At 42.3% G+C, this 27,983-nt stretch overlaps 1 protein-coding gene across 1 annotated transcript; it reads right to left on the bottom strand.

Moving 5' to 3' along the window:
- Positions 1–152: 152 nt before the first annotated feature.
- On the bottom strand, positions 153–27,983 carry LOC115109347 (potassium voltage-gated channel subfamily G member 4-like). Its single transcript, XM_029634152.2, has 3 exons — positions 27,496–27,983; positions 20,839–21,743; positions 153–1,609 (listed from the first exon to the last, which is right to left on the bottom strand). Exons 2-3 carry the CDS (start codon positions 21,586–21,588, stop codon positions 740–742), a joined length of 1,620 nt encoding a protein of 539 aa, XP_029490012.1. The 5' UTR covers positions 21,589–21,743; positions 27,496–27,983; the 3' UTR covers positions 153–739.

The raw sequence follows: 27,983 nt of genomic DNA on the forward strand, positions 1-27,983 counted from the left end.
ACTGTAGAACATATGGATTTAATTAGAATGTATGTTTGGATACTTAATTATTATGTTTTATCGTTTTTTGGGGGTGGAACTGCAATTTGTACCACTTCTGTAGAATCACCCATATATCTTCCCAGAAAGACAAAAAAACAACGACAACTGCGTAGTTGAGATCACTTGTGTTTTTATTTAGAGCCTTACAAAGTTAATTCTACACACATGGCTCTCTTTCTCAAGCAGATTATAAAAGCTCTATGATCACTGCTTGTCGAAGCGTGCGGTAGCAAATAACTCCATCTCCGTGACTCCAAACACTCAAGCAGCCAAATCCAGGGTAGTCTGTGTGTATCTTTGCATTTGTTGCAGCTAAAGAGAGAGGACTTATCCAGCACAGGAGAGTCAGAACCATCCAGTATGATATCTGAGGTCTTTTAAGTACAGCTTTTAAAGCCTCTCAAAAATAAAATCACTTGAGCTCAGTACAGATGTCTAGGGTAGACAGGTGGCTACGGCTTCCATTTGTACTTCTGGACCTTCTGATCTCAGACAGAGATTGAAACTAAAAGGAAAACAAGTATGTGGTGAGTGAACTACGCAATATTTTCGAAGAGAGAAGAAAGCAATGGAGAAAAAAAAAGAATTTGGATTGGATATTTTACTGCATCATCTATTAAGTCTATGATGAGTGAGCCTGCTGAGGCCTCCCTGTCCCCAGTATGTGGGCCGGGACAGGTGGGGTCTGTTTGACTGTCTAAAAGGCTCCTGCTGGCAGCCTGAGGCTGTGGCTACGCTGGTTAGCCTCAACACCATTCTCCAGCAAGGACAGGGACTCCAGAGAGCGAGTGCTTTCCGTGTCTGGACAAATGTGGCGCAGCCCTGGGGGCGGGAAGTCCTCGCTCCCCTCCTGGCCCTCCCCGCTGGCTGCTGCTAAGGCCGCTGCCGCCGCACACTCCTCCTTAAACAGGCGGTCATGCTCCCGCTTGAGATCCTGGTAGCTCTTAGAGAACATGTGGAAGATGGAGGTGGCAGGGAAGGCCATGATGAGGATGCCACTCAGAATGCTGCTCAGCGCCACCACCTGGCCCGGGATGCTACGTGGCACCATGTCTCCGTAGCCCACCGTCGTCATGGAGATGATGGCCCACCAATAGGAGGCAGGGATACTGCTGAAGTCCTCGACTCCGGTCAGCTCACTCTCAGCCAGGTGGACCAGCGGGGAGAAGAGGGTGACGGCCACACACAGGAAGAGCAGCAGCAGGCCAAACTCTCTGGTGCTCCTCCTCACCGTCAGGCCCAGGGTCTGCAGGCCCAGAGAGTGACGGGCCAGCCTCATCACATACAGGATCCTGAGGGCCCTCAGGATCCTCAGCACCAGGCCTAGCTTGTCCAGGTAGCTGGTCCCTCCGGCCTTCTCATGGTCCATGGCCGGGTCATCTTCATCCACCACCAGGGACACGTAGTAGGGCAAGATGGCCATGGCGTCAATGACGTTGAGGGGCCCACGGATGAATTCCAGCTTGCTGCGAGCCTGGATGAAGCGCAGGATCCACTCCAGGGAGAACCAGGCCACACACACTGTCTCCACAATGAACATATTGCGACACTTCTGAGAACACTCACCCTGAGAGAGAGAGAGAGAGAGGGAGAGAGAGAGAGAGAGAGAGAGAGAGAGAGAGAGAGAGAGAGAGAGAGAGAGAGAGAGAGAGAGAGAGAGAGAGAGAGAGAGAGAGAGAGAGAGAGAGAGAGAGAGAGAGAGAGAGAGAGAGAGAGAGAGAGAGAGAGAGAGAGAGAATTTGGGGGGATGAGAGAGGGAGAATCGGAAAAACAGAGAGGAGTAGGTAGACAGTGGTCAAGTGGAAGAAAGAGAGAAGGACACACAAGGGGAGGGACATATATCAGTGGGTTAGATAACCATCTAGTAATTAATATATCAGCTTACACCTACTCTACATGCTACACTGATAGATAAGTGGGAAGCAATCAATTCATTAGGCAGGATCAAAGATTAATTCGACACACTCTGAACACGAACACAAAAGACAAACAGGCCAGAATTCCCTTTAACTGCCTTGAGAGGGAGGTAATTAAACACTCATAGGCCAGTAAAAATACTATTCCCAGCCAGCTACGCAGATCACAGACACAGGCACACGCACGCACGCACGCACACACACACACTTTCCCTGTCTCATCCCTCACACAAACACCCTCTCATTTATCACCTCCCTCCCCCACTTTCTCTTCTTCTCACACATCTCTCGCCCTAATTTCTCTCTCTCAAATCAATTTCAATTCAAGGGGGCTTTATTGGAGTGGGAAACATATGTTTACATTGCCAAAGCAAGTTTAATAGATAATAAACAAAAGTGAAATAAACCCCAAAAATTACAGTAAACATTACACTCACAAAAGTTCCAAAAGACATTTCATATTATGTGCAAATATTTAAAGTACATTAGGGAAAATAAATAAACATAAATATGGGTTGTATTTACAACGGTGTTTGTTCTTCACTGGTTGCGATTTTCTTGTGGCAACAGGTCACAAATCTTGATGCTGTGATGGCACACTATGGTATTTCACCCAATATATATGGGAGTTAATCAAAATTGGGTTTGTTTTCGAATTCTTTGTGGGTCTGTGTAATCTGAGGGAAATATGTGTATCAAATGAAGTATTCTGCCTATGTGTACTCTCTGTTTAGGGTCATATAGTATTCTAGTTTGCTCTGTTGTTTTGTAAATTGTTTACAATGTGTCAAGTAATTATCCTTTTGTTTTCTCATGATTTGGTTGGGTCTAATTGTGTTTCTGTCCTTTTTCATGTAACCTTTATTTAACTAGGCAAGTCAGATAAGTGACGGCCTAGGAACAGTGGGTTAACTGCCTTGTTCAGGGGCAGAATGACAGATTTTGACCTTGTCAGCTCGGGGATTCAACCTTTCGGTTACTGGCCCAACTCTCGAACCACTAAGCTACCTGCCGCCCATGCTGAAGCGTTACAGATTGTGCAATATAAATGTAAAGGTAATTCCCGATTGAGCTGACATATGCAGCTTTGCAGTAATTGCAGCCTCCGCTAACACATTGGAACATTGCCTTTAAATTTCAATCACGTTGTGATACGGAGCTAAATAGGTCATATTGTATATTTGCATGTTTTCAATTCATGATGCGTTTCTGTTGTATGTGTGTTTGCCATTAATCCCCTGTCAAGTGTGTGTACCCCTTCTACGGGCAAATGGAGAATACAATTAAAAGGCATGCATGCTCCAAAGCCTACTAGGAGGGACTGGAATGGTGTAAAGTCAAGTGTAAAGTCAATGTTATCTTCCTGTGTGTGTCTCCTGCCTTCCTTTTCAGGGCAGTGGTGGTAGAGTCAGGGGTGGTCTAACCTATGGCCTGCTGTAGGGTTATTGGCCTCTGTGTTGAGAGGTTAGTCACTGTCCCTCCAGCTCTCACAGGCTATCATGCATCTGGCCACTGGAGGGAAGATTTTTCCTTCTCTCTGTAGGACTTTACCTTTCCTCCACTACAGAGATCTGGCAAATATTTCCTCCACTACAGGGATCTGGGAATATTTTCTACACTACAGGGATCTGGGAATATTTCCTACACTACAGGGATCTGGGAATATTTTCTGCACTACAGGGATCTGGGAATATTTTCTACACTACAGGGATCTGGGAATATTTTCTACACTACAGGGATCTGGGAATATTTTCTGCACTACAGGGATCTGGGAATATTTCCTACACTACAGCGATCTGGGAATATTTCCTCTAGTACAGCGATCTGGGAATATTTTCTACACTACAGAGATCTGGGAATATTTCCTCTAGTACAGCGATCTGGAATATTTTCTACACTACAGAGATCTGGGAATCGTTCCTTCAGTACAGCGATCTGGGAATATTTCCTCTAGTACAGGGATCTGGGAATATTTCTTCACTAATGGAACTTTAATCTTTACTCTTCCTTTCCATTATTCAGTCCATATATTGCTCATTTCTTAACCTTCTGGGACTTGTCTACCTTATAATTTCAAATCAAATCACATTTTATTTGTCACGTTTAGCTAACAACAGGTGAAGACTAACAGTGAAATGCTTACTTATGGTCTCTTCCATAAGTAAGCATAAGTAAGAATAAATACACAATGAGTAATGATAACTTGGCTATATACAGTACACAGGGTACCAGTACCAAGTCGATTTGCAGGGGTATGAGGTAATTAAGGTAGATATGTTGGTATAGGTAGGGGTAAAATGATAAGGTATAGGTAGGGGTAAAGTGAGGCAACAGCATTTGTGATGAGTCAAAAGAGTTAGTGCAAAGGGGGGTCAATGCAGATAGTCTCTGTAGCTATTTGATAAACTATTTAGCAGTCTTATGGCTTGGAGGGGGGTACTTTTTGTACCAGACATGGTGCATCGGTACCACTTGCCATGCGGTAGAAAAGAGAACAGTCCATGATCTGGGTGGCTGGAGTCTTTGACAATTTCTAGGGCCTTCCTCTGACCCACTGGTATAGAAGTCCTGGGTGGCAGGTACAGTAGCTCGGCCCCAGTGATGTACCGGGCCGTATACATTACCCTCTGTAGCACCTTGCGGTTGGATGCTAAGCAGTTGCCATACCAAGCAGTGATGCAGCCAGTCAAGATGCTCTCAATGGTGCAGCTGTAGAACTTTTTGAGGATCTGATGACCTCTACCTCTATCCATATAGAGCGCTGACCTGAGCTGAGAGGTAAATCTGCCTTACACTCTGGGACATTGAGCACATTAAGGCAGAGTGCCACTCTCCCACTCATCTGCATAATGGTTCATTTCTCACAGCTAATGCACTCCCTCTGACCTTATCTTACTGACTTGTTCTGTACCAAATGTCAATGACGTTTCATTTCAACAGCAGCAGTCAATTCAACCCGGTTGCCAAAGTGCCTCTGACTGGAAAACACATCATCATGGTCAGTATTGAAAAATTCCAAAGTCGGAATGTGACAGGTATAGTAACGGAATAGATTGAAAATAGTAAATGAGAGTAACATACTTTACAACCAACAGCTGCAACTGAATAATATGCCTGCCATGTACAACAGGTACCTACCCTCAGAAAGGGTTAGCAACATTCTCAGAGATGCTTCTAACAGAATAGCAGTGGAGTTATCATTCAATGGCACCCCAATTACTAGAGTGAAATTTGTCTACTCATTTGCAAGGCTTTGGTTCAAAACCTAAACAATTATTAAGCTGAATAATTCAAATCAGCTGCCATTCAGGAAAACCACTTTTGAAACATCTGACGGTAAGAGAGAAGGAGAGAATTCTGACCATGTACAATGCATGTTTTTAAGCCATTAATGAAGGGATACTTTGGGATATTGGTCATGAAGCCCTTTATCTACTTCCCCAAAGTCAGATGAACTCATGGATACAATTTGTATGTCTCTGCATCAAGTATGAAGGAAGTTAGAGGTCGTTTTGAGTGCCAATGATAAATTGCATTAGCGCAATGACTAGAAGTCTATGGAATCAACTAGCATGCTAGCAGTTACCATAGACATCCAGTCATTGCGCTAAAGCTAGCTAGCAATTGCACTAAAGCCAGTTAGCTTCAAACTGCACGCAGAGATATTAAAATGGTATCCACGAGTTAACTCTGAGGAAGTGGATACAGGTCTTCATTGCCAAATCCTGAGGTATCCCGTTAAGCAAAAGAAAGCTGAATTAAATCCTTTGTTTACATGGCTATAGAGTCTACGGCTTGACCTTTTCCAAAATGTTGTTGTATTACAGAATTTATTTTAAATGGATTAAATTGAGATTGTATCACTGATTTACACACAATACCCAATAATGTAAAAGTGGAATTATATTTTTTTGAAATGTTTACAAATTAATAAATAATTACAAGATGAAATGTCTTGGGTGAATAAGTATTCAACCCATTTGTTATGGCAAGCCTAAATGAGTTCAGGAGTAAAAATGTGCTTAACCAGTCAGAAAATAAGTTACATGGACTGTGTGGTTTGCAAAGAATGGTTTACAAAGTAGGCAAATGGTTCGCAAAAGCAGACATTGAATATCCCTTTGAGCATGTCGCAGTTATTAGTGTTATTACACTTTGGATCATGTAGGCTGTCATTGTAAATAATTATGTTTTCAACTGACCTAAATAAAAGTTAAATCAATTTTGTTTTTAAATGTATCAATACACCCAGTCACTAAAGATACAGGCACCCTTTCTAACTCAGTTGCTGGAGAGAAAGGAAACCCCTCAGGGATTTCACCATGAACCCAATGGTGATTTTAAAACAGTTACAGAGTTTCATGTCTGTGATAGGAGATAACTGACGATGGATCAACATTGTAGTTACTCCACAATACTAACAAAATATTCCAAAATATGCATCCTGCTTGCAAAAAGGCACTAAAGTAATACTGCAAAAATAAAATGCAAAAAAATAACTTTTTGTTCTGAATACAAAGCGTTATGTTTGGGGCATCACTGAGTACACATCACTGAGTACCACACATTTTCAAGCATGGTCCTTGCCCTAGTCAGGATAAAAATAAACAGAATAGCCAAGCATAGGCAAAATCCTAGAGGAAGACTTCCAGACACTGTCACGGTTTTCCTCCTCTTCGTCTGAAGAAGAGAGGCGAGAAGGATCGGAGGACCAATATGTGGCGTGGTAAGCGTCCATGGTTTTAATAGGAAAACTCAAACATGACCACAAATACAAAACAAGAAAACCAAAACAGCCCTATCTGGTGCAGTAAACACAAAGACAGGAAACAATCACCCACAAAATACCCAAAGAATATGGCTGCCTAAATATGGTTCCCAATCAGAGACAACAATAAACACCTGCCTCTGATTGAGAACCAATCCAGGCAACCATAGACTTACCTAGACAACTAAAACTGAACACAACCCCATAAATCTACAAAAAACCCTAGACAAGGCAAAACACATCAATCACCCATGTCACACCCTGGCCTAACCAAAATAATAAAGAAAACAAAAATAACTAAGGCCAGGGTGTGACATAATGGAAGACAAATTCACCTTTCAGCAGAAAAATAACCTAAAACACAAGGACAAATATACACTGGAGTTGCTTACTAAGATGACATTGATTGTTCCTGGGTGGCCTAGTTACAGCTTGAACATCTATGGCAAGACTTGAAAATGGCTGTCTAGCAATGATCAATCAACTAACTTGACAGAGATGGAATAATGTTTTAAAGAATAATGTGCAAATATCGTACAATCTAGGTGTGCACAGCTTTTAGAGACTTACTCAGAAAGACTCACAGCTGTAATCACTGCCAAAGGTGATTCTAAAATGTACAGTATTGACTCAGGGGGTTCAATACTTATCTTATTAAGATATATTAGTGTTTTACTTTCCATTAGTTTTTCATTTAATTGTAGAATTGATCTTCCACTTTGACATTTTGTGTAGATCGTAGACAATTTTTTAAAATCAAATACATTTGAATTGACTTTTTTTCAACAATGTTGAAAAAGTCAAGGGGTGAGAATACTTTCTGAAGGCACTGCTTTAGGGCTCTATTCAATCTGTATCGCTGAAGTTCAGATTGAATAAAACCCCTAGTGTTTATAGTCTCTTGTACATGCCTTAGCTGATTCAGTTCTAGGTGCTGAGATTAGAGTGTATAGCAGTGTGAAACTATGCACATTTCCCTGTGAAGGACCAACTCTTCACATAAGAGGCAATAACAATAGAGCTCTAAAAACAGTCAAGTGTTCTTTTCACAGTCAAGACTCCCACAGACTCATTACCCTGGAAAAGAGAAGCTTAAGTACGACTGTAAGAGTGAAAAGTCCTTTTGCGGTATTGATCTTGTGCCCATGTAGCAGATTTACTGTGTGATTTTGTCCCTCTCGCACCGTCACTTGTCTTCAGGTACTTCAGACGTGCTGCAGCTCTAACAAGGACATGGATCCGAATGAACTCCCTTACCATCAAATCAAATGAAATTGAATTGGTCACACACATATTTAGCAGATGTTATTCCGGGTGTAGCGAAATGCTTGTGTTCCTAGCTCAAATAGTGCAGTAGTATCTAGCAGTTCACAACAATACCCACTAATCTAAAAGTAAAATAATGGAACTAAGAAATATATAAATATTAGATTGAGTAATGTCGGAGTGGCATTGACTAAAATACAGTAGAATAGAATACAGTATATACATATTAGATGAGTAAACCAGTATGTACACATTATATAAACATTATTCAAGTGGCTATTGTTCCATTATTAAAGTGACCAGTGATTCCAAGTTTATGTACAGTATATAGGGCAGGAGCAAAATGTTGTTTAGTTTGCTGTTATAACTGTATGTATCTATGGCTGCGTACATATGTAACCGATGTAAAAGGGCTAGCTAGTTTACGGGGTGCGCGCTAATAGCGTTTCAATCGGTGACGTCACACGCTCTGAGACCTTGAAGTAGTTGTTCCCCTTGCCCTGCAAGGGCCGTGGCTTTTGTGGAGCGATGGGTAACGATGCTTCGTGGGTATCAGTTGTTGATGTGTGCAGTGGTTCCCTGGTTCGAGCCCAGGTAAGGGCGAGGAGAGGGACAGAAGCAATACTGTTGCACCTACAGTATGTGAATGTGAGTTCATTATGTAGATAGATTGTCAAGGAGCTGTGTGTGTTTGGGCGAGTGTGTGTGCGGGTGCGTTCGTGCATTTATTTCTGTGTGCGTTTCTATGCAGAGAGACACTGAGGAACAAGAGGAAGCTCCTCTTATTGAAGTTAGACTGCAATATAAATAAGTGAAGCCAGTAAAAAGGGCCGGCAGCACAGAGGATAGATCACAAACCAGGGGCTGCTGCTCTGTCTTAGAAGAAGGTCTATAAACTTGGCTTCTGCCTCTACTGTCTTTCACTAGCCTCCATCTTCCTGCCCCTGCAACTTTACCTCTTCCTTTCCCGCCTAACTAGATCTCTCTCTCATTCTTTCTCCTTGTCTCTCTTTACATTCCTTCTCATATCAGCAGTGAGCTGCCAGGCTCATCATCATGCTGGATCATCTATATAAAAACCCCACTCTCCAGCTGCCTCTGGGCCTCCGGCACAGCAAAGGACACATTTTTGAGAGGAGAGGGAGAAAACCAGAAAGATTCAGCTCAAAACTATATTCAGTTCATCCATCATGTTTACCTGCAACAGGACCTTCATCATACTGTGCACCAATGGACACATATTTCACTGTGACCTTGTGCTCACTTTTCAAGCTCTGAAGCACAAAGGGGAGCGGAGGTTTGGATGCCCAAATGTCTCATCATGTCCCCACTCGTCTGCTCACTTCCTGGGGTAGCGTAACACCCAGGGAAAACTACAGCCAGACGCCAAACTGTTACATGACCACTAACTCACTTGTGCTTAGACTCAGATTCAAACATAACTCACACACTGAGAGATAGGCACACACACACACACACACACACACACACACACACACACACACACACACACACACACACGCATACACAAACAGTCCCAAATCTTTAATCTTTATAATCCAGTCTTGACGCAGGGTACACTAGATGAGGCAGACAAACACACTAATGCCTCTACTTTCCTGACACTGTAGTATAGACTTTGAGGTGCCAGCTACATATGGGTGGTGTTAACCTGGAGCGGAGCTTATAGTAACCCAGCCTAACAGGCATTTATCTCAATATCTCTGGTTGGGCAGGCTGGCTCCCACAGGAGAGAACAGCTTTCCCACTAACAGCCCTTTGTGTCTTAATGGAGGAGAAAAATGGTGCGCTCTGGGTGAGAAGTGGGATGAGTGGATGGATAAAGATGAGGTGACATGGAAAGCATGTGGTCCCGTCACACATCATAACTCTCTATTAATGCCATGGCATGCAGCAGTAGCAACAGCAGTAGCAACAGCAGTAGCAACAGCAGTAGCAGGCGCCTTATCTGACTGAACCATCTGTTCTCTTTTTTTATGTACCTTAAATAGAAACACATTTCTAGAAGGGAGTTATGTCTTTTAACACAAAAAACAAACACTCATAGGTTCAACAGGCACATAGATTTTCTTCTTCAACACACGCACACAGACACACACTTACACATACTCATGCATACTCTCTGTCCCCACTGGGGCATTGGGGCGCCCTGATCGCAGAGAGATGAGGCACTTGGTTGCGGTCTAGCTCCCGGCAGAATGGGATTCTGATGTGCTGCTCTGGTTAGCTGGGGACAGCAGCATTGCAGTGGGCTTCCTGAATGCTGTTGACTATGGTCCGGGGGAGAAATGGAGACACATGGGGAACAACTCTCTCACAGTCTCCCCTACAGGTCTCACTGAGCACAGAGGAACAACACCTGGCTGGGCCGGGCTTGGGCGTCCACATGACCAGGGAAGCCTTCAAACCACAGTACATCCACTATTAATTATACTGTAGTGTCCATCTGTGTATGACAGCTTGTCTGCAGAAATATGTGATGTGCTGTATATTAACAGATTAAAGTAAACTCATACTGCTTTTATGCGTTATCTAAACGCAACTTGACAACCATACAGCACATTAACACACTGAGTGTATGACCAGAGGCAGTAATATCCATAATAGTCCTTCCTTATAGAAATAAGTCATCCCACAACTTCAGCTCTGTCTCTCTCCACAGTACCTCATTCCTCCACGCCTCTATGAAACTTCACAGCTCTATAGAGAGCTAAATCCCCTGTTCCATCTCCATCTCAGCTCTTAAGCCCAGACATGCAGACACTGAGCAGGCCTGAGTGCCTCGGTGTGTATGTATGTGTGGTGTGGTGTGGTGTGGTGTGGTGTGGTGTGGTGTGTGTGTGTGTGTGTGAGTGCGTGCGTGCGTGCGTGCGTGTGACTCATAAGAGAGACTCATAAACACCTCTGTAGAAGCGAGGTATATTGGGTCAGCCACAGATATGTTTACTTTATCCTGTCTCAGCAGCCCCATCCACCAGTCTAGTCTGCTTGACTTCCACATCCCAGCCCGGCACAGAAAGTTAAGATGGAGACTTGTTTATACCCCATTTGATATAGAGGAAAGCACAAAGAGCGATACAAATTTAGAAAACATAAAAAATCTTTAATTCACTGATGTTGTTACATGTGAAATGAGGCTGTTGATTAATGATACTGTTTGTTTCAGTGAGTATGTCTACGTTCGGAGAATGAAAAATGAGAGAATGGGATGTGGACAAAGAAACGAGCATAAGCGCTTCAAAAGCACAGGTCGAAACCGGACACAAATAATGCATAGGGACTGCCGTTCAAAGTTTGCTGACTGTCCTGAAAAACCACAGCAAACTCAAGTAAATATATAGGACACACACATGCGCACACACACACTGTCCGATCATGAAAATAGCTCCAAACACTTAATAAATGGGTTATAACCCCACCCTGTCTGATCATGAATATAGCTCCAAACACTTAATAAATGGGTTATAACACCACCCTGTCTGATCATGAATATAGCTCCAAACACTTAATAAATGGGTTATAACACCACCCTGTCTGATCATGAATATAGCTCCAAACACTTAATAAATGGGTAATAACACCACCCTGTCTGATCATGAAAATAGCTCCAAACACTTAATAAATGGGTTATAACACCACCCTGTCTGATCATGAAAATAGCTCCAAACACTTAATAAATGGGTAATAACACCACTGTCCATGAAAATAGCTCCAAACACTTAATAAATGTTATCACCCTGTCTGATCATGAATATAGCTCCAAACACTTAATAAATGGGTTATAACCCCACCCTGTCTGATCATGAAAATAGCTTCTAACACTTAATAAATGGGTTATAACCCCACCCTATCTGATCATGAAAATAGCTTCTAACACTTAATAAATGGGTAATAACACCACCCTGTCTGATCATGAGAATAGCTCCTAACACTTAATAAATTGGTTATAACACCATCCCTGTCTCTCACACTCAAGTCTATAACTTAATCAGATGGTGACTGTGAGAGTGCTCTAATGCAGGTGATAGTAGGCTGTTTCTGAGTAGAGAGTGTCTTTAACATCAGCTCTGCAGGGCTGGTTTACACTGGCCTCCTGATTAATGCTCTGGGAGCAATGCTGCCCTGAGAGGGAGGCTATTAAACAGCACATAGAATCCACTCAAATATACTGCAAAAAAATCTAATAAGAACATAAAACCACCATTCAATTACTCCCCCAGTCTGAGTCTCTGAATTTAACGAGGAGCATATTTGAAAAACTTTTCTTGGCGCCGCAGGGCAGCACAGTTAGAAGACATGAATCAGAGAGAAATATTGTACTGTACACACGCTGTGTTGCAAAAATAAATGTTTTCCTCTGCAATGTCTGAAAACACCATCTTCTGACAGAATAAACAACGTGTTTGAGAAAAGGCCAATAGCTGTCTGACATAGGAAAGAAGATGTAAATAGCTTGTTATGATCATTCAAAACAAATCCAACATAATCTGACAGTGTGGGAGTGAATCAACATTTATGTTGTGGAGGTCAGTGTATGGTAAATAATTCTTGCCCTGTGGGTGTTGTTAGGGTTGAGCTTTTTTATTTATCTGCTGTGGCCTAGCTCAGGGTTTACACAGCCACACTCTTACTCTCTTTACTCTCGCTATGTTTATACACTACACATTTGTATTTCATAACTACATCAGGGATTGCTCGCCTTTTCCTTAGTCTTACTATATTGCCTGAGGTGCCAACAGAGCAAAATGAAATGATATGTTGGAACATACTCTCTAAGAGAAACTGTAGTGATTTACTAACAGCAAAAAGCTATTCATAATTGTATGCCTCCAAACCATTTACTGTACATATAGTTAATGTACATATAGTTACTGTACATGTAGTTACTGCGCATATAGTTACTGTGCAAATACTTCATGTACATGTAGTTACTGTACATATAGTTCCTGAACATATAGTTAATGTACATATAGTTCCTGTACATATGTAACAGTATAGCTTCCATCCCTCTCCTGCACACAGACAACAGCCACCCTCGAAGCATTGTTACCCATCGCTCCACAAAAGCCACTGCCCTCGCAGAGCAAGGGGAACAACTACTTCTAGGTCTCAGAGCGAGTGAAGTCACAGACTGAAACACTATTAGCGCGCCCCACCGCTAACTAGCTAGCCATTTCACATCACCTTCAGAAAGTATTCAGACCCTTTTACTTTTTTCACATTTTGTTGTGTTACAGTCTGAATTAAACATTTATTAAATTGAGATTGTGTGTCACTGATCTACACACAATACCCCATAATGTCAAAGTGGAATTTTGTTTTTAGAATTGTAAAAGCTGTCTTGAGTCAATATGTATTCAACCCCTCTGACATGGCAAGCCTAAACAAGTTCAGGAGTAAAAATGTGCAGTTAGAGGTCGTTTTGAGCGGCAATGATAAATTGCGATAGCACAATGACTGAAACTCATTAGATAACACAACGTGCCATTGGAACACAGGAGTGATGGTTGCTGATAATGGGCCTCTGTACGTCTATGTAGATATTCCATTAAAAAATCTTCCATTTACAGCTACAATAGTAATTTGCAACATTAACCATGTCTACACTGTATTTCTGATCAATTTGATGTTATTTTAACGAACAAAAAACATTTCTAAGTGACCCCAAACTTTTGACAGTGGTGTATATAAACTGACAGTGGTTTTTGATTCATCCTGAAAGTTGTCATCTTCAAGTTCGATTAATTCAATATTGGAAGGTGGAAAAAAAGTGTTCAATATTCCTGTAAATCTACCCTAATTCTCACTAACCCTTGAACTGTATGACAACAACAGTCCAGTTGTCATGAACCACACGCCAGGCTCCAGGATTATTTAACCTGTTAAGTGTGGTCTGAGTTCTATAACGATTCAAATAGGGTACGTGTCCCTAATTATTTCACAATGTTAGCCTAATAAGATCCACTAATGCTAACGACCCTCAGGAACAACTTACATGGCGTGACAGAGGAAAGAAAGGTAAACGGAATGGAATGGAAAGATGCAAAATTTAAGCTACAAATTTAAGAACACAACACTAAAGTGACAGTTCTAAATGTATGTGGGTATTACTCACGAAGGCTCCCGATAGTGGCTAATATTTAACATGATACAAATTGTAAAACAAAACAGAGAAAAGCCTGGGCATTGGCTATAATTAAAACATTCTAAAGCGCATACATCAACTCGGCAGGTTCTGTCCTCGGCAGGTTCTGTCCTCGGCAGGTTCAGTTCTCGGCAGGTTCAGTCCTATAGAAGCCTATAGCTACGGTGTCCAAATTTCACCCACGCAAATGATGAGGGCACACAATTCAAATCCGGAATAATGGCACAGCTATATGTATCCTATTTCCCTATGGAAAAGGCGAGCAATACATGTCATGTTGATATGATATTTTCAGTTTGGCTCGTTACGCATTCTTCTCCAGAGATCATAAGGAAAAGAAAATCTAAAACAATTGCTATGTGTATGACATAGCTGTTGGATTAACAAGAAGTTAATCTTTAAACCGATTAATAAAACTTGTATGTTTTCTGAATTTTTATAATGAGTATTTCTGTTTTTTAATTGGCGCTCTGCAATTTCACTGGATGTTGGCCAGGTGGGACGCTAGGTCAGAATAGAGCTTATCTGTAGACACACCTCCGCCACACCTTCAACTCTTAGATCTCCACCTCGAACGAATAGCGAGTGAATAGCATGCTATTCTCAAGCTTAAGTTCAAGGTCAGAATATGCATAGAGAGAAAAGAGAAAGGTGTATAAAAATGGAATCAGGGCCTTAAGCAATACTGCAAATGGTGACTTTAAAACAGTGACAGAGAATAATGGCTGTGATAAGAGAAAACTGAGGATGGATCAACAACATTGTTGTTACTCCACAATATTAACCTAAATGACAGAGTGAAAAGAAGGAAGCTTGTACAGAATAAAAATGTTTATTTACACATATCCTGTTTTCAATAAGTCAGTAAAGTAAAACTGTAAAAATGTGTCAAAGAAATTAACTTGGTCCTTTTTATTTTTTATTTCACCTTTATTTAACCAGGTAGGCTAGTTGAGAACAAGTTCTCATTTACAACTGAATAGAAAGCTTTATGTTTGGGGCAAACACAACACATCACTTAGTACCAGTCTTCATATTTTCAAGCATGGTGGTGGCTGCATCATGTTATGGGTATGCTTGCCATCGGCAGACACTGGGAGTGTTTTAGGATAAAAATAAATGGAATACAGCTATAAGCACAGGAAAAAACCTAGAGGAAAATCTGGTTCAGCCTGCTTTCCAACAGACAATAACCTAAAACACAAGGCCAAATATACACTGGAGTTGCTTACCAAGGTGACATTGAATGCTCTTGAGTGGCTTAGTTACAGTTTTGACTTAAATCTGCTTGAAAATCTATGGCGAGTCTTTAAAATAGCTGTTTAGCAATGATCGAAAATCAACTTGACAGAGCTTAAAGGATTTTTTTAAAGAATAAGGGGCAACTACTATACTGAAAAAAATCTAAGACGGCGTAGCAGGATGTCTGTTTTGATTGTCTTCTCCCGTCCCGTGTATATATCGCTTTTTCTTCGTATATATTTAGTATATTTTTAAAATATTTTTAATCTCAATTTCCATCTACGGATTGAACATACTCTTCTGCAACCCGCATCACCCATTGTGGTACGGATCTGCTATTTTTTATACGTTAGAACCGGAACCCCCTTCAGAAGCTAGCCAGTTAACTAGCTACTAGCTAGTAGTCAGTTAGCCACTGCTAGCGGTCATCATCGTTAACTCGGACATCTGACAGGCTCAGCCCGGTCAATTCCTACCAGTCTGCACAGCGCGATATCAACCCAGAGCATATCGGACTGCTTTTCTCTATCACAGCTCAGGATTCCTACCGCAAGCTCTGAACATTTACTCCGGATCATCGCAGCTAGCTAGCTGCTATCCAAGTGGCTACTACTGGCTAACGTCTCTGTCCCAAAGTAAGAACCAGTTAGCCTGGAGCTAGCCTCAAGCTAGGCCCATTTTCCTGCTAGCTGAAGAAATCCATCAGACAATTCCTGGGCTTCAATTACCTCTTTTGCCAATTGGCCTGGACCCTTTGCTGCCGACACGGATCCCCTGCTGATGCATAACGACTGGACCTTCTCTCTTTCTAAAATGATCTGCCGAAATTGTTTGTCAACCTCTCTTTCGCATCGTCTGAGATCCCCAAAGATTGGAAAGCGGCTGTGGTCATCGTCCTCTTCAAAGGGGGAGACATTCTAGCCCCAAACGGTTATAGACCTATATTCATCCTGCCCTGTCTTTCTAAAATCTTTGAAAGCCAAGTTAATAAACAGATTACCAACCATTTCGAATCCCACCGTACCTTCTCCACTATGCAATCTGGTTTCCGACCGAGCTGGTCATGGGTGCACCTAAGCGACGCTCAAGGTCCTAAACGATATCATAACTGGCATTGATAAAAGACAGTACTGTGCAGCTGTCTTCATCGACCTTGCCAAGGCTTTCGACTCTGTCAATCACCGGCAGACTCATCGGCAGACTTATCGTCAGACTCAATAGCACTGGCTTCGCAAATGACTGCCTCGCCTGGTTCACCAACTACTTCTCAGACAGAGTTCAGTGTGTCAAATCGGAGGGCCTGTTGCCCGGACCTCTGGCAGTCTCTATGGGGGTGCTACAGGGTTAAATTATCGGGCCGACACTTTTCTCTGTATCAGTGATGTCGCTTTTGCTGCTAGTGATTCTATGATCCACCTCTACGCAGATGACACCATTCTGTAAACATCTGTCCCTTCTTTGGACACTGTGCTAACAAACCTCCAAACGAGCTTCAACGCCATACAACACTCCTACCATGGCCAACTGCTTTTAAATGCTAGTAAAACTAAGTGCATGCTCTTCAACTGATTGCTGTCCGCACCCTCCCGCCAGACTAGCATCACTACTCTAGACAGCTCTTACCTAGAATATGTGGACAACTACAAATACCTAGGTGTCTGGTTAGGCTGTAAACTCTCCTTCCAGACTCACATTAAGCATCTCCAATTCAAAATTACATCTAGAATAGGCTTCCTATTTCGCAACAAAGCCTCCTTCACTCATGCTGCTAAACATAATCTTGTAAAACTGACTATCCTACCGATCCTTGACTTTGGCGATGTCATTTAAAAAATAGCCTCCAACACTCTACTCAGCAAACTGGATGCAGTCCATCACAGTGCCATCCGTTTGTCACCAAAGCTCCATATACTACCCACCACTGCGACCTGTATGCTCTCGTTGGCTGGCCCTCACTACATATCCGTCGCCAAACCCACTGGCTCCAGGTCATCTATAAGTCTTTGCTAGGTAAAGCCCCGCCTTTTCACCAGCTCACTGGTCACCATAGCAACACCCACCCATAGCATGCCCTCTAGCAGGTATATTGCACTGGTCATCCCCAAAGCCAACACTTTCTTTGGCCACCTTTCCTTCCAGTTCTCTGCTGCCAATGACTGGAACGAATTGCAAAAATCTCTGAAGCTGGAGTCTCATATCTCCCTCTCTAACTTTAAGCATCAGCTGTCAGAGCAGCTTACCGATCACTGACCCTGTCCACAGCCAATCTGTAAATAGCACACCCAACTACCTCATCCCCATACTATTACCTACCCTCTTGCTCTTTTGCACCCGTCTCTCTACTTGCACATCATCATCTGCACATGTATCACTCCATTATTAATGCTAAATTGTAATTATTTCTCCTCTATGGCCTATGTATTGCCTACCTCCCTACTCTTCTACATTTGCACACACTGTACATAGATTTTTCTATTTTTCTTTTGTATTGTGTTATTGACTGTACAGTTGTCTATGTGTAACTCAGTGTTGTTGTTTTTGTCGCACTGCTTTGCTTTATCTTGGCCAGGTCGCAGTTGTAAATGAGACCTTGTTCTCAACTGGCCTACCTGGTTAAATAAAGGTGAAGATTATATATATTTTTTAATACAATCCAGTTGTGCAAAGTTCTTAGAGACTTACCCAAAAAGACTCACCGCCAAAGGTGCTTCTACAAAGTGTTGACTCAGAGGTGTCATTATGGGGTGTTGTATGTAGATGGGTGGGGGAAAAAATATTTAATCCATTCTGTGTCTTTATCTTTATGTCTCTAAGAGCTGTGTACACCTGGACTGTACAATATGTCTTCAAGCTTCAAGTATTTCTTTAAAGTCTTCAAGCTCCATCAAGTTGGTTGTTGATCATTGCTAGATAGTCATTTTCAAGACCATAGATTTTCAAGCCAATCTAATTCTAAACTGGTAGTACCACAGGCCACTCAAAAACATTCAGTGTCGTCTTGGTAAGCAACTCCAGTGTATATTTGGCCTTGTGTTTAAGGTTATTGTCCTGCTGAAAGGTGAATCTCTCTCCCTTTCTCCTTTAATCTACCTCTCTCTCGCTCTCTGATTAACACACTACTCTCACTAGCATGCTCATATACACACAGAGAAGAATGAGCAGATAGGGGAGTGTGACCCATGCCACCATGCCAGCTAGAAACAGTGACTAACAGCCTTACTGTGTGAATGAAATATGACAGGCCTGCAGCTCCTCCAAGACCCAACTTGCTGTACCTTCTCTCCATTTTAAATATAACTGAGACTGTGGATCTTTTACCAGATAGACAAACAAAAAAAACAACCACATTCACACATAAGGTACGTCAGGCATGAACGGACACACACACCACACACGCACGCACACAAGTTAGCACACACAGGCAAAAAAAAAACACACACAAAGTTAACACACTCTCCCTCTCTCTTTCCAATACCGGGGCCCCTGCTATGATATGATTGTGAGCGTGATTCCTGCCGTGAGAATGTGATTGTTTTTCCCATAGAGCTCCAGTGTCTATGGAAATGGGCCCCTGTGCACCCACTGCAACGCTGTGCTGTTAGCTGTGTGTGTTCTCTGACATTGTGGAAGTCTGGCTGGGCCCAGTTCATTATCTCCCAGTGTTAACTGACATTAGGGAGGTCTGGCTGTGCCCAGTTCATTATCCCCCAATGTGTACTGACATTAGGGATGTCTGGCTGGGCTCTGTTCATTATCCCCCAGTGTTAACTGACATTGGAGAGGACTGGCTGGGCCCAGTTCATTATCCCCCAGTGTTTACTGACATTGGAAAGGTCTGGTTGGGCCCTGTTCATTATCCCCCAGTGTTTACTGACATTGGAAAGGTCTGGTTGGGCCCTGTTCATTATCCCCCAGTGTTTACTGACATTGGAAAGGTCTGGTTGGGCCCAGTTCATTATCCCCCAGTGTTTACTGACATTGGAAAGGTCTGGTTGGGCCCTGTTCATTATCCCCCAGTGTTTACTGACATTGGAAAGGTCTGGTTGGGCCCAGTTCATTATCCCCCAGTGTTTACTGACATTGGAAAGGTCTGGTTGGGCCCTGTTCATTATCCCCCAGTGTTTACTGACATTGGAAAGGTCTGGTTGGGCCCTGTTCATTATCCCCTAGTGTTTACTGACATTGGAAAGGTCTGGTTGGGCCCTGTTCATTATCCCCCAGTGTTTACTGACATTGGAAAGGTCTGGTTGGGCCCTGTTCATTATCCCCTAGTGTTTACTGACATTGGAAAGGTCTGGTTGGGCCCTGTTCATTATCCCCTAGTGTTTACTGACATTGGAAAGGTCTGGTTGTATATATTCCCTGCTGCTATGAGCAGACACAGATGGGAGAGCAAACACACGCACACAAACACACACAAAGTTGGCGCACTCTCCCTCTCTTCCCTAGTGTTTACTGACATCGGGGAGGTCTGCTATGAGCAGACACAGATGGGAGAGCACACTAAGTTAGGGAACACCTCCACAGGCACAGACAATGTACCTGAGGCAACAGAGCGTATGTTAATGTGTGTGTGTGTGAAAGAGAGCGTGTCATGCATTCAACTTTTGGTGGTCAGTGTCTGAAAGACCAATTTAGCTGTATTATACTGTATGCACCCAACTGAGAAGTGCAGAAAGTTAATCAGTTAGAACACACACAAACATAACAACAAGTATACAAATACTGCACACACGCATGCACACAAGTACAACTACACATACACGCACACGCACACGTGCATGCACGCTGACATTGGGAGCAGGATAATAAAGTGAGAAGTAATTTCTGAGCTTGTTTATGCCCTGTTTGTGCTGTGGCCAGCATATTGATCATCGTGGTTCATGATCACTCACTCAGTCGCTAAGAATATATCTGCTGTGAGGATAAATCACTGTAGCTTTAAGTTTCCTAAATCACCAAACATTAGGAAAATCCAGGAAGGGTGACAAATGTGAGTTATCTTGGTGGATATTTATAAAGCTACAGCCCGATGGCACTGCAGTGGTCGTTTATGTGTTGGGGGAAGTTATATACAGTATATAAACCCTGATGCTATGTACCCATTGCTGATGCTATGTATTGGCCAATGAGAGGCTTTGAAGCCACCGGTTGGCCATATTGGCACTCCCCAGGAGAAGCATTCCTCCACAGGAATTCATGTAATTCTACAGTATTTCAATGAAATGTTTCAAGGCCAAAATTAAATGTATATAAGTATTTTTGTTTTTGTAGTGGGGACCGTAACATTTATATTTTTTCAAGTATGCATTTTTTTTACAATGGTGGGGGACTGCCAAGATGCAGGTGCGGTGGCTTCAAATCAGTGCTTCCTGTCAAAAATCTAGTGCATATATATATATCATTGGCTGGGGGTAGCAGGGGTTGGCCTCACTCACTCTGTCTTCCTCCTCCCTGAGGTCCGGCATGGTGCTGATGCACAGGCTTATTACGGTCACAGCCACCATCACCACCGACAGGCAGGCAAAGATCTTCCCTGGCAATCCAGACTGGGGGTTCTCCACCATATCCCTCAGCTGGTTCATGAATTTGCGATAGCGAGTCTCCTCAACTGGGGGGCGCAGCAGGGCGTGCCTCTGCCTCTGCTCCTCCTCCTGCCTCTCGTGCTCATTCATTTCCTCGATGCGCGTGTACATCTTCCTCTTACAGCAGCGCTCCATGTAGGTCATCTCCACGCCCCAGTAGAGCAGCTCGTCGTGGAGCGACAGCACGCACATCTCCCTCAGCATGCGCAGCTTCCCTGCCGCCAGGAAGTTGAGGATGACGCGGAAGGCCGAGGGGCTGCGGTCAAAGAAGAACTCCCGCCGCGTCTCATCATAGTCGTCACACACGCCGGCAATCTCCTCTGGGCTGCTGAGACCACAGAGCCGTCCCAGCCGGGTAAGGGGGAACTGCTCCAGTGTGCTCCAGGGGAAGGTGTATTGGTTGCCCCCCACGTTGATGACCGCTAGCAGGCCGTGGTCAACTGACAGCAGGTCCTCTGGTCGTCTAATGAACTGGGCCCTCTGATAATAGACCCCCTTGACCGACTCCGTCTCTGGGATCTGGGTGAAGATGGCGTCGAGGCTGCTGTCATCACTGGCCGAGAGGTTGCTGAAGTCGTGGTTTGCGTTGCTGATGATGGGCATGGCGGCATCCGGGTAGGTGGCCGGCTGGGCTGGTCACATTGGGAGCTCAGTGGCTGCTCTGGGAGTTGGGCATCGGGGGGCTGGGGGACAGGTGTGTCCCTTCAGGCTCTGCAGCAGGATCAAGGGGGTCCCAGGCAGGTGGCGTCATGCAGACACTGATAGGAGAGGGGAAGAAGAACATCAAACCTCAGTTTGTGGTATAGTGGTATAGCCTTCTCCTTCTCTGCCATACATTTCTAGTCCAGAGACTGACAGACACATCAGACAACAGACTCTGCAAGGCAGATGTGAGGATCAGTGAAGTTGAGGATTAAGCTTGAGATATTTGCGGCGCTCTCTGGTCATGTCTGTTTCAAAGAGGGGCTGGAACAAAAATAATTTTCCAATCGTTTTTTCCAATTATTTTTTTCATTCCATCCCACTGTTCCGACCAGCAAAATAAAGTTCTGAACCGGTTCGAACCAAAACAAAGTACTGGTTTATATTGTTCCTTTCTGTTCCTTTCTAAACCTCTGAAATATATATGTATACATTTTACATTTAGCTCAACATTAAATTACTTCACCAGTTAGCTAGCCTTTTTGGGATAGGGGGCAGCATTTTCACTTTTGGATGAATAGCGTGCCCAGAGTGAACTGCCTCTTACTCTGTCCCAGATGCTAATATATGCATATTAGTTTTAGTATTGGATAGAAAACAACTGTTTGAATGATGTCTGTGAGTATAACAGAACTCATATGGCAGGCGAAAACCTGAGAAAAATCCAACCAGGAAGTGGGACATCTGAGGTTTGTCATTTTTCAAAGCTTGGCCTACTCAATACACATTGAGATATGGATGAAGTTGCACTTCCTACGGCTTCCACTAGATGTCAAACGTCTTTAAAAACTTGAATGAGGATTCTACTATAAAGGAGCGGCTCATGAGACCTCTTTGAGTCAGTGGTCTAGCAGAGTGCCTTGGTCTCATGACGCGCACTCCCGACAGAGTTACCTCTCGTTCCAGTGCTTTTCTTCAGACAAAGGAATTCTCTGGTTGGAACATTATTGATGTTTTATGTTAAAAACATCCTAAAGATTGATTCCATACATCGTTTGACATGTTTCTAAAGGCTTGTAACTGAACTTTTTGAGTTTTTGTCTGGAAGAAGTGCCTGTGCCTCATGAATATGGATTACTGTGCTGAACACGCTAACAACAAGTGGCTATTAGGACATAACTGATGGACTTTATGGAACAAATCAGTCATTTATTGCCGAAACTGGGATTCCTGGGAGTGCCTTCTGATGAAGATCATCAAAGGTAAGTGAATATTTCTAACTTGGTTGACTCCAAAATGGCGGATATTCCTCTGGCTGTTTTGGGTTCTGAGCGCCGTTCTCAGATTATGCTTTTTCCGTAAAGTAAAAAAAAAATCTGACACAGCGGTTACATTAAGGAGAAGTATATCTTTAATTCTGTATCTTTTATCAATGTTTGAGTATTTCTGCAAAATCACCGGATGTTTTGGAATCAAAACATTACTGCACGTAACGCGCCAATGTAAACTGAGATTTTTGCATATAAATATGCACATTATCGAACAAAACATATATGTATTGTGTAACATGATGTCCTATGAGTGTCATCTGATGAAGATCATCAAAGGATAGTGATTAATTTTATCTATATTTCTGCTTTTTGTGACTCCTATCTTTGGCTGGAAAAATGGCTGTGTGTTTTCTGGACTTGGCTATGACCTAACATAATCATATGTTGTGCTTCCGCTGTAAAGCATTTTTTAAATCGGACACGATGGGTAGATTAACAAGATGTTTATCTTTCATTTGCTGTATTGGACTTGTTAACCTCTTGCCTCTACTTGGGACGCTTGCGTCCCAACTAGAGCTCTGGAAATGCAAATGCGCTACGCTAAATGCTAATAGTATTAGTTAAAACTCAAAAGTTCATTAAAATACACATGCAGGGTATCAAATTAAAGCTACACTCGTTGTGAATCCAGGCAACAAGTCAGATTTTTAAAATGCTTTTCGGCGACAGCATGAGAAGCTATTATCTGATAGCATGCACCAATACACTACAACAGAAAAGCACAGCAGGGGACGTAAACAAAATAATTAGCATTTCGGCGTTACACAAACCGCACAATAAAATAGAAAACAGTCATTACCTTTCACCATCTTCTTTGTTGGCACTCCTAGATGTCCCATAAACACTATTGGGTCTTTATTTCGATTAAATCGGGCCATATAAAGCCAAGATATCGTTATATGTAGACTGTGTGATAAAGCGAAAAAAACAGCGATTTCACAACGTAACGTCATTTTTAAAATTCAAAAAGTAGACGATAAACTTTCACAAAACACTTGAAATACGTTTGTAATGCTACTTTAGGTATTAGTAAACATTAATAAGCGATAAAAATCATCCATAGGCGATGTAGAAATCATTAGCTCTCGTCTTGGAAAAAATTTCAGGAGAGAGCTCTTCCGGAATGATTTGGGCGGAGACCGGAGGTAAGTCGTGCCCCTCTTTCGGTTCAACCAAGAATCAAAGAGGATTCAATTCACAAGACTCTAGACAACATGGGGATGCTGTGGGAGTTGAATGCTCGGTCTTATCTAATTCGGCTCACTGTTAACAATTGCTGGAAGTGGCGCAAGGATATTTATTTCCATTTTCTGTGATCAGGTTTTCCTGCGCTTTCCGATGTAACGCACGTTATGTAATAGCCACAGTTGTGATTTAACCAGTTTTAAAAACGTCCGAGGGTTTCCTATCCACACATTCTAACCATATGAACGTACTATATTCCTGGCATGAGTAGCAGGGCGCTGAAATGTTGCGCGATTTTTAACAAAATGTTCAAAAAAGTAGAGGGTCGACTGAAGAGGTTAATGTGTGAAAGTTACATATTTGAAAAAAAATATTTTGAATTTGGCGCACTGCCTTTTCAGCGGAATGTTGTCGACTGCCCTAGAAAGGCTAACTAACAAGCTTGTACAGCAGCACTAGAATTAAAAACACGTCTTACCATTTTGTAGTTAATAAATCCAATGTGAAACGTGATAACCATAGTATCCTTATTTAGCATTGAAAAAGACAATCCATTCTTCTCTAATTAAACATATCTCCATAATTTCTGAATTACGCTTGTAACGTTGTCAGTAGGCTACAGTAACCTATGCTTCGGAGGGGAGGGGCAAGTATCCTACACACACAGCCACACCCACTGGCAATATTTCCAGCTGGCAGGTAAATGCTGGAATAAGTTTATTAGTGACAGAGTGAGGGCTTTGCATAGGCACTTTGTTGAGATTTTTGAGGGACTGGAAAAAAATGCCTGGAATGTAAAATAAAGTTATTTATAGGTTCTCATGCTTTAAAATAACGGTTCTGTTCCGGAACTGTCACGGATCCCTCTGGAACTGTCATTACGCACACCTGGTCCCTATTCCCATTTGATTAGTAATTGTATAAGCGTGTCTTTTGTTACCATTGTCCCGTCGATTACTGTTCCAATGGTCGTTGGTCGTGCGAGTACCTGTCCTGTGTTGTTTTGGCTTTTGTGCCACGTGTATTGTGCAGATGATTACGGGTCTCATCCTGTGTGATAATCATTGTGCGATTGTGTATTTATTTTGAGGTACTCCTCGCTTTTTTGTTTGGGTCTCAACTCTGTGTTTGGTATAAGTATTTGTTTGGTCTTCATCCCCGTGCCTTTACACGGCACGCTGTAATTTGGGAAATAAAAAACCCTATTACGCATTCATGCTCCTGTCTCCCGATTCCTTTATACCGACGTGACAGGAACAGTATAGATCACTTTAATTTTCGGTTTGGGTTCTGTTCTTCAAATAATTTATTTACTTTCTGGTTTTAGGTTCTGTTCTCTGAACCAGTTCCAACCCTGGACAGGGATTCTCTTTTCTCAAGACACTGATCTGACTACTTTTTATATTTTCTGCACAGTGGTGTGCTTTTCACGCCGCAACCACTGCAAATATTAATTGGGGTATAAAATTACACAATCAATTTAAAACAGGATCAGTGGGTCCCCCATGGGACAGTTTAGCTTACGTAGGCTAATGTGATTAGCATGAGGTTGTAATTAACAAGAACATTTCCCAGGACATAGACATATCTGATATTGGCATAACGCTTAAATTCTTGTTACTCTAACTGTACTGTCCAATTTACAGTAGCTATTACAGTGAAATAATATCATGCTATTGCTTGAGGAGAGTGCACAGTTATGAACTTGAAAATGTATTAATAAACCAAGTAGGTACATTTGGGCAGTCTTGATACAACATTTTGAACAGAAACGTGATTGTTGGATCAGTCTAAAACTTTGCACATACACTGCTGCCATCTCGTGACCAAAATATAAAATGTGGCTGTGCTGGAATAATACATTATGGCTTTTCTCTTGCATTTCAAAGATAATTTTTTTCCCTTTGTATTTTCTTTCACCAGATCTAATGTGTTATATTCTCCTACATTCATTTCTACATTTCACAACTTCAAAGTGTTTCCTTTCAAATGGTATCAATAATCTGAATTTCCTTGCTTCAGGTCCTGAGCTACAGGCAATTGGATTTGGGTATGTCATTTTAGGCAAAAATTGAAAAAAAGGGTCCAATCCTTACCATGTGGGGGTAAGGCTATTAGCCAATTCCTTAGAGAACGTTAGGGACGTGAATAATAGTCTGTGGATAATAGTCCAAATCAGGGGTGGGCTACTTAATGTACATCCTCTAGTTTTACATAGGGGATTCAGTGCTCGATTCATCCACATCGCAAAAAGGTAAATTCTGTTTGAGCTGATATATGCAGCGTTTACCATGAATGCAGTCTCCACTAACGCTAGAACAAATATGAATCGTGCTATAGCGCTGAACTTCTGCGTTACGGATTGAATCGAGCCCTTAATAAATCACTGCTGTCAATGTGTTTCACTTAGATCATGGTGGGGGAAGAAAGAATTATAAACCGTTTATTAATAGAATCACTGGTAATACAGTATCCCTGTCAGAGTGTTGGTTGCTTTGCCTAGTGGAAAGTTAATTGAAGGAAGTGTTTTAGCGGCGCAGTGGCATCAGCAGGAACATTCCCCCCACTGCTCTCACTAGTGACAGACAGGAGATACAGATATAGGATCTTAATTTGAGCTTGTTTACTACAGCAGGAAAATAATCCTGCAGCAGGGTGACCAGATTAGGATCCTACATCTGTAAACGCAATGAAGTTGCCATCTGCTGTTGGTCCACTACAAACCCTTTGCCTGGCATTTAATGAAACAGCTTCGTGTAGAAGAATCATGTAGTCTTCGTGACACTCATTCACTCACACACACACACACGAACACACAATTGGTCATTTTGTATAAAAGTCTTCTTTAAAAAGGAAAGGAGTTTATGTCAAAACTAATCACAGGTAGGCAATACTAGGCTATTATAGACTACCTTTATGAGTATTTTATGGAACACATAATAACCTTTAATGTTTTATTATAAAGCATACCGGTAGGCTATGTGCTTAATCATTCCTTGTCTAGTTGTCTTCAACGTCCCACTAAAGCATTGACCATCACTGTACAATATGGCACTCAATTATAAACAGTGGAGACTGCTTTAACTATTCATTCAGATATATAGTTGCTGCTAGGAACAGCTCTAATAGCTGTTTTGGTTATTCCAATTGATCAAATCTAGGCTTTATATCAAATCTAGGCTACTTGCTATTCTATCACAATAATATCAATATTTTCTAAATATTATGATCAGATTGTTAGTTGACATTAAACTTCAATATAAGCGCAATGATCATGACGAATATAGGCCTACATTATTCGATAGCGAACGTTGAATAATAAGAATGAAGACTACAGAAACTTGTCACGTACCATATTAGTGAAGAGAGCAGCTGATCACCTCTCTAGTTGTCAGTCCGTCTGATCATTCAATATCAGTCACACAAGTCTCACCGAAATATATCAGCTGCCACATGTTGTACAGTGTCACAACCTATAAACTCGATTAAAAACTCTTCAAAATACGAAGAGAGAAAATGATTCGAGCTGAGTGTCCCGTTACAGATCCGTACTGCAGAGGCTGTGGAGTGCGCGCGCAATGCACAGCTGTGTTACGGGTAGGGTACCTCAAGTTTGTGAAGAGTAGGCTAGGTGAGCATCGTGAGTAACGTAAGTGACTTTCCCTTACCAAGTCACCTAAACAAAGCCTAAATATGACTAACAAATATTGCCTTTCCCTTTTCGACGAATTGCTACGGTAATACCACGGGAAATGTTCGATGCCCTGTTGTGCCACACAGCCCCAGCAAAAAAAGAAAGTATGTAATCTATCCCAACGTATTGTTGCGTTATCAGATACA

This window comes from Oncorhynchus nerka, linkage group LG25 (assembly GCF_034236695.1).
Source record: "Oncorhynchus nerka isolate Pitt River linkage group LG25, Oner_Uvic_2.0, whole genome shotgun sequence".
NCBI lineage: Eukaryota > Metazoa > Chordata > Actinopteri > Salmoniformes > Salmonidae > Oncorhynchus > Oncorhynchus nerka.